This window comes from Citrus clementina, unplaced genomic scaffold, assembly GCF_000493195.1.
Source record: "Citrus clementina cultivar Clemenules unplaced genomic scaffold, Citrus_clementina_v1.0 scaffold_3, whole genome shotgun sequence".
Taxonomy (NCBI): Eukaryota; Viridiplantae; Streptophyta; class Magnoliopsida; order Sapindales; family Rutaceae; genus Citrus; species Citrus x clementina.
Genome location: NW_006262339.1, coordinates 30,614,469 through 30,622,524, shown reverse-complemented (window position 1 = coordinate 30,622,524; position 8,056 = coordinate 30,614,469). Strand labels below are relative to the sequence as shown.

At 35.3% G+C, this 8,056-nt stretch overlaps 1 protein-coding gene and 1 pseudogene across 1 annotated transcript; both read left to right on the top strand.

The window, feature by feature from the left end:
- Nucleotides 1–431: 431 nt before the first annotated feature.
- On the top strand, nt 432–2,566 carry LOC18047486 (annotated as a pseudogene).
- Nucleotides 2,567–4,160: 1,594 nt separating this feature from the next.
- Nucleotides 4,161–6,772, top strand: LOC18047485 (protein SRG1). The gene is made up of 4 exons (XM_006442267.2): nt 4,161–4,583; nt 5,403–5,650; nt 5,744–6,068; nt 6,147–6,772. Exons 1-4 carry the CDS (start codon nt 4,347–4,349, stop codon nt 6,402–6,404), a joined length of 1,068 nt encoding a protein of 355 aa, XP_006442330.1. The 5' UTR covers nt 4,161–4,346; the 3' UTR covers nt 6,405–6,772.
- Nucleotides 6,773–8,056: the final 1,284 nt, after the last annotated feature.

Below are 8,056 nucleotides of genomic sequence, written 5' to 3'. Positions count from 1 at the left end.
AAAAAGGGCATTTATATTGTGATTAGATAAGGATTTCCACTTGCGATTTCTTTTGACCATTAACATAATCCAATATTCGATTACTCCGCTGCTGAATTCAATAAGAAAAATATTTCTAGAATTTTCATTTTTCCTTCAGACCATGTAAGAAGCATACGAACAGGATGATTCGGAGTCAAAAGGTGAACGAGGTGAGGGCTCGTCCGTTAGTACTATTAATGTATAAGGTAATATGGGAATTACTAATAATTAATCGACTAGCTGATTTGTTAGTTGTGATTATCAATGATGGTCTATTTCCTGCCCATATTTTACCATGCTGTTGAATGGTCCCCTTAAAATAATCCAGATCAGTCATTTGCATAAAAATATATCATGAGCGGTTAGGTGGAGGATGCTGATTTGTTAGAAAATAATTGTTTTCAACTCTTGCGATTGTCTGCACCCTGCACTCTTGTTCCAAAACCAATACAAAGCTGTAGCAATCTTAAGAGGATTTGTGGAACAAAAGATGGCCAAGATTGGAGGTTCTCTGCTTGTTCCTTGTGTTCAAGAGTTGGTCAAGAATCCTATGTTAGTTGTCCCTCCTAGATACATACGTCCGGACGAAGATTCACCACTCAATTCTGATGATACTTTGATTTCACAGATACCAATTATTGACATGCAGAGCTTGCTTTCTGAAGAATCAATGGATTCTGAGTTAGCCAAGCTCGACTTCGCTTGCAAAGAATGAGGTTTTTACCAGGTAAAATGCTTTAGCAGAGTTAGAAAGATTTTTCATGCTTGTCTGTGATTTAAGAATCATGAAATCTGCAAAACTCTGTCACAAAATATCTATTTTTGAAACCCAGTTTCCGTTGATTTAGCATGTCATGATTTCAAATTTTCCCATCTAGTCCTTTTGCTGCTTTCAGTGCTTCTAGGACCGCAGCTTGTGAAATGTCAAGGAAGTTGTCTCTTGTTTTATTGTACAATTTGAGGCGATATGAGAAGAAAACACTCACCATTTATTTCTGAAACCCAGATTCCATTGATATATTTGTTTTTGACTTTCTTTATTACTTTACCTTTACATATAGCCATAGATTTGTTAGTATAATTTGTATTAAAAGATGCCCATGACAAATTTCACCTACTTTGTCTCAATAGCTTTTGGTAGCTTATGAGAAATATGCTTCTGTCAATATGTGATAAACGATATAGTAAATTGTATAAGACTCCCGCAGATTATTAGCTGTTCTAGAATATTCAAATTTCTCCAAAACTGAGTAAAAAACACTTGTAAAAATCAATCATTGATTAGATTTATAAACAAAATAAAATTGGTGTTTAATGCAACAGCAATGTTCTCAGTTGAAATGTAACAAATGCTTTTAGCCATCTTTGACAGCAAATCTTGTCTCTAAATCAGTCAAATAAGTTGCAATCTGTCTTCATAAAACGCCTGGACGGTTGTGAACCTAGTGGCACGATTATCAAATCTTAGCTGCTGTTCATTCCTGCATAATTTCAGCTGGTAAACCATGGAGTAAGCTCAGCATTTCTAGAGAAAGTGAAGAAAGAGGTTAAGGGCTTCTTCAATCTCAGCATGGAAGAAAAGAAAAAATATTGGCAGCATCCAGGAGATGTAGAAGGATTTGGACAAGCCTTTGTTGTATCTGAGGAACAAAAGCTTGATTGGGCTGACATGTTCTCCATGATCACTCTTCCAGTTCATATGAGGAAGCCACACTTATTTCCTAAGCTCCCTCCTTCCCTCAGGTTCTCTCTGTTTGTGCTTGATATGGATTTGCAAACAAAAAGAGAAAATTAAACCTTCTATGATTCTATCTAATGTTTTACCTTCTTTTTTCTTGTAGAGACACCTTGGAAGTTTACTCAATGGAGTTAAAATCTTTGGCCATGAACCTGATATCGAAAATGGGAAAAGTTTTAAATATCAAAGATGAAGAATTGAGAGAATTCTTTGACAATGGTTTCCAATCAATGAGGATGAACTATTACCCTCCATGTCCTCAGCCAGAAAAGGTTATGGGCCTCACCCCTCATTCTGATGGCTCTGCTCTTACCATTCTGCTACAAATCAATGAAGTAGAAGGTCTCCAGATCAAGAACGATGGAAAATGGATTCCTATCACACCGCTGCCAAATGCTTTCATTGTCAACATCGGAGACACATTAGAGGTAATAATTATGATTACTTTCCTTGGCATTTTTATGTCCCTTCTCATGTGCTCTAATATTTTTAACACTGCAAATTATAACCAATGGGACATACTGTAGCATTGAGCATCGTGCAATTGTGAACTCTATACAAGAAAGACTTTCCATTGCCACATTTTACACAAAGAGATTAGATGGTGAAATATATCCAGCATCCAGTTTGATATCTGAAAAAACTCCTGCATTGTTTCGAAGAGTGACGGTTGAAGAATACTTTAGGAGCCGATTTGCTCGTGAGCTTAGGGGAAAATCTCACCTGGATGACCTGAGAATTCAACATGGTCGAGGCTAGCATAATTATTTTGGATAGTTGCAGATTTGTGCCAGGAATTTTCTGATGATAATTGTGCTTATTTTGGATCAGTGTCTTTCATTTTTGGAATAGAATTTTTGCAGGCTTGTCATGTTTTTATCAGATTTCAAGAACTATTTCACTTGCTTTCGGAGTTAAAGATGATTCAAATATGATATTAAATACTTAAGCATGCCATTCTAACGCTTGCTTGTCCAATTACATCCTTATCAACAATATATTTTGTTACAATGTCACTGAAGTTGAATAGATAACAACATGCTTGGGTTATATGTTGTCATTTGGCTTAACCATCCGTCACATTAAGCAGATTGTTGTGATAATTTGTTTTACAACCTTCCCCAGTAGCATGCATGTAGTTAAAATAAGTAGTTTTTACCGAAAATATTCAAGACAATAAATTGTAACAAATTTTGTATTGCTTGTAGCAACATTGTTCTCCATAGAACACATTGCATGAGTACATAAGTTGTAACTTGTTACCAATAATAATAATAAAAAATAATAATAATAGTAATAATAATTATCAATAATTAAAAATGAGACAGATGTTACTTTCGTAAGTGGAACTTGGATTCGCAAGCAAAATATGAGGTTTTAATTGGTTGTTATCAGATAAAAATATAAAGATAATTAATGCCTAAATATAAACAGCTATAATTGTATAAATGACTAATCGATTACAATTGGAACCCACTGTTTTCTTAATAGTGCACAGTCAATTCCAACACAGCACCAGATTGCAGCGTGTTAGAAAAAATTTTAAGAAGTCCTTTTAACTGCAGACACGCAATGGTGGATTACTCGCACAAGTCAAGAGCAAATGCTCCGAGATCAATGCCAAGTTGTGAAAGAAAAATAGAAAGGGAAAAAGAAAACAAAACGCAGTATTGAAAATACCTTTGCCTTTTGGGTTGATGACAAGGTGGGAACCACAAATAATTAATTGGGATAATTTTTAAAAACCTCCCCTGAGGTTTGGACTTGTTGCAAGCAGATGACGAGAATCTGTTTATTTATAAAAAACCTCCTACCGTCAGTTAATTTTAACATTGACCGTTAGTTGACTGTGCAAAGACAATATTACCCTCAACAACAGTTTGTAGACGGAAATAACTAAAAAAAAAATTAAAATTGTTGGCGCGAAAAGCACAAACCCTATTTTTTGACAATTTTATCCTTGTCAATTCCAAAAATTTACAATATCATAAGTAAAGATTATAACTATTTTATTTTTAAGTTTTTAATTTTATCTTTTTTGTAGAAACTTTAAGAAAATATCAATAATTTAAAGAGAATTTTTAAAATTTTTAATTTTATCTTTCTTGTAGGAACTTTAAGAAAATATCAATAATTTAAAGAGGGTAAAATAACTAATAATTTTAATTTTTTTATAGTTATTTCTGTCTATAAATTATTGTTAAGGGTAATATTGTCTTTGCACAGTCAACTAACAGTCAATGTTAAAATTAACTGACGGTAGAGAATTTTTTACAAATAAATCAATTCTCATCATTTACTTACAACAAGCCCAAACCTCAGGGGAGGTTTTTAAAAATTACCCTAATTAATTGGCTGATGATTTGTTATCCTTATCAATAGAGGATAGTTTTGACCTGCGAATATTTTATTATGCATTCTAAACATGTGCAAAAAATTAAAAATACTTCATGAATGGTTAGGTGGAGGATGCTGATTAATTTCTTGGAAAAAGATTCTTTTTTACTTTTGTGATTGTCGGCACTCAGTCTTGTTCCAAAATCAATACAAAGCTGCAGCAATCTTGAAAGGATTTGAGGAACAAAAGATGGCCCAGATTGGAAGTTCTCTCCTTGTGCCTTGTGTTCAAGAGTTGGTCAAGAATCCTGCGTTAGTTGTCCCCGACAGATACATACGTCCAGATCAAGATTCACCACTCATTTCTGATGATACTTTGATTTCACAGATACCAGTTATTGACATGCAAAGCTTACTTTCTGAAGAATCAATGGATTCTGAGCTAGCCAAGCTCGACTTCGCATGCAAAGAATGGGGTTTTTTCCAGGTATAATGCTTTAGCAAAGTTAGAAAATTGTTTCGCCAGAACATGCTTGTTTGTGAACAAGAATCGAGAAATATGCAAATTCTCAATCCAATAGGCAAAATTAAAATTCATATTTATTTCTTAAACCCACGTATCATTGATGTTAGCAGATCATGGTTTCACTTTTCGGTGTTGTCAGTGGCTTAGGACTGCAGCTTGTGAAAAGAAGAACTTGTCTCTGGTTTATTTATTATTGACTTTCTATACTGCTTTACCTTTCCCCCTCCAGACATGGGTTAATTAGCTATTTCATTCCTAAATGTCAAACACGCAATATGTATGAAAAATACGGTCTTGAGAAATTTCCCCTCCTCTGCCTCAATGGCTTTTGGTACCTTATGAGAAATATGCTTCTGTCAAAATTTTAAAAGATATACTATCGTAAATTGTGTAAGACCTCTTAGAAAATGTACTCATTTCTGTAGTCAATGTTGCAAATTACTCTAATTTAAAGACAATTCGAAGTAACATTGAGATTATTTGCTGTTGTATGATTTTTCAAATTCTAGGTGTGAACAAACCACAAGAACTTCATGCTCGTTATAGTTATTCTAGAATAACCGAAATTTCTCCGATAGAATGAATAAAAAACACCTGTGGAAACTAATTGTTGAGAAGATTTAAATGTAACAAATGCTTTTAGCTATCTTTGATGGTAAATCTTATCTCTAAATCAGTCAGATAAGTTGCAATCTGTCTTCATAAAACACCTGGACTATTGTGAGCTTAGTGGCACGATTATTAAATCTTTGCTGCATTTCGTTCCTGTATTTTTTTCAGCTGGTAAATCATGGAATGAGCACAGCATTTCTAGAGAAATTAAAGAAAGAGGTTGAGGGATTCTTCAATCTCAGCATGGAAGAAAAGAAAAAATATTGGCAGCATCCAGGAGATATGGAAGGCTTTGGACAAGCCTTTGTTGTATCTGAGGAACAAAAGCTTGATTGGGCTGACCTTTTCTCCATGCTGACTCTTCCAGTTCATCTGAGGAAGCCACACTTATTTCCTAAGCTCCCTCCTTCCCTCAGGTTCTCTCTCTCTCTCTCTCTCTCTCTCTCTCTATGTCAATGTCATTTTGATTTGCAAACAAATAAAGGATAGTGCATCTTCTTTTCCTGTAGAGAGACCTTGGAAGTTTACTCAATGGAATTAAAATCCCTAGCCGAGAACCTAATATCGAAAATGGGAGAAGTGTTAAATATCAAAGATGAAGAAATGAGAGAATTCTTTGAAAATGGAGTGCAAGCAATGAGGATGAATTATTACCCTCCATGTCCTCAGCCCGAGAAGGTTATGGGCCTGTCGCCACATTCTGATGCAGCTGCACTTACCATTCTGCTACAACTTAATGAAGTGGAGGGTCTCCAGGTAAAGAAGGATGGAAAGTGGATTCCTGTTACCCCACTCCCGGATGCTTTCATTGTCAACATTGGAGACACATTGGAGGTAATAATTATAATAAATTACCTTAACCTGGCATTTTTATGCGCTTGCTTATGTGCTTTAATAATTTTTACATGGCAGATTATAACCAATGGGACATACCGTAGCATTGAGCATCGTGCAGTTGTAAACTCTGTACAGGAAAGACTTTCCGTTGCCACAGTTTACTCAGTGAGATATGATGGTGAAGTGTATCCTGCCTCCAGTTTGATCTCTGAAAAAACTCCTCCTTTGTTTAGAAGAATGAGAATTGAAGAATACTTTAGGAGCCGGTATGCTCGTGAGCTTAGGGGAAAATCTCAGCTGGATTCCCTGAGAATTCAACATGGTCAAGGCTAGTATAAGTTTATTTCGGATAACTAAAGAGTTTGGTACAAAAACTCTGAAGGGCCTTGCCATTAAGATTGTGCGTGGAACTGAAAATAAGAAATAAGTTCTATGAATACTGTGGTATAACCTGCTATGCTAGGGTCGTTGTGTTTCTAATAGCTCTATCATTTGAGATACTGAATAGACCATGTAAGAATCTTAAGAATTGCAGACTTATGCCTGGAATCTTCCGATGATATATAGTGGTGCTTATATCAGAGCAGTATCTTTCTTTCTTGAAATAGAATTTTTGCATACCTGACTTGTTTTTAATGAGATTTCAAGGACTATATGACTTGGTTTCCAAATTTTTATGATACATACAGATAATATTACCAAAGAACCAGTGTAGTTTCTGTATCAGCCGTTATGGTTTTCAGTTAATAGTAACAAGTGTTTGATTATTAACAACAATGTTGTCCTTCCACGTCTTCAATATTCCATTCCATAACACACATTGTGACGAATACATAACTTGTTACCACTAACGAAAAATTTTGCCATCAATAGCTGAAAATAGATGTTAGTTACACAAGCTGCAAAGCTATAACTTTGGATTTCATATTCAGATCGTCTCTCTCAAAGTTGAACTTGGAACTACGGTTGATGATCAGCTATTATGCTGAGAAAAATACAAGATTTTGATTGGTTGTCATCAGACCATGTAAAAGAAATTAGCATGTTATCCAAATTCTTAAGAGTTTGTGAAGGCAATGCACTATCTTTTTTATAATTCGCAGCAGACAGCAACACAACAGCAGACTGCAACTGTCATATTCACAAAATATCTATGGGCCAACCCTAGACCCGCAATGGTGGATTAGTCTCACACAAGGCCACAGCAAATAATGACTTGTTGAAAATAATACATTTTCAACATTTGCTTTGTCAATAAAACTCTGGAGCATTATTGTTGAGAGAATTTGTGGAACAAAAAGAAGGCCAAGTTCGGAGGTTCTCTGCCTGTGCCTTGTGTTCAAGAGTTGGCCAAGAATCCTATGTTAGCTATCCCTCCCAGATACATACGACCAGGCCAAGATTTAACCACAATTTCTGATAATAATTTGGATTCACGGGTATTGCAGAGCTTGTTTTCTGAAGAGTCAATGGATTCTGAGTTGTCCAGGCTCCACTTCGCTTGCAAAGAATGGGCTTCTTTCTAGGTAAACTCCTTTGCCAAGTTATTATTATTTTGCTTTTAAAGGATTTGCTTGGGATGAGACCTCATCTAGTAAATACCACCGTTTGTCCCATATTGTTACTCGAGCGCAGATATCTGCAAATTGCGAATTACATTCACAACCAGCTAAGCTACACCTGTCGTGAGGCACCCAAGTTTGTATTTTTTCATTTGGACATGCTTGGTTTATTAATAGTAGTCTGGCGTCAAGAATTAAGAAATCTATATACTCTCAATCAAAAAGTACAGTCGATCAAATTCAGATTAGATTGTGTTTCATTCTTATAGGTCAAGTAGGCCACAAATTTGGCCTACTCTGTATCAATGCTTTCTTACTCTGTAAGTTAGCAATAAGAAAGCTGTAACAAAATTTGAGTCTAGATAGTCTTAACCAAGCCGGCTTAAGCACTCCTTTTTTTTTTTTTTGAAAATTGGGGGATGT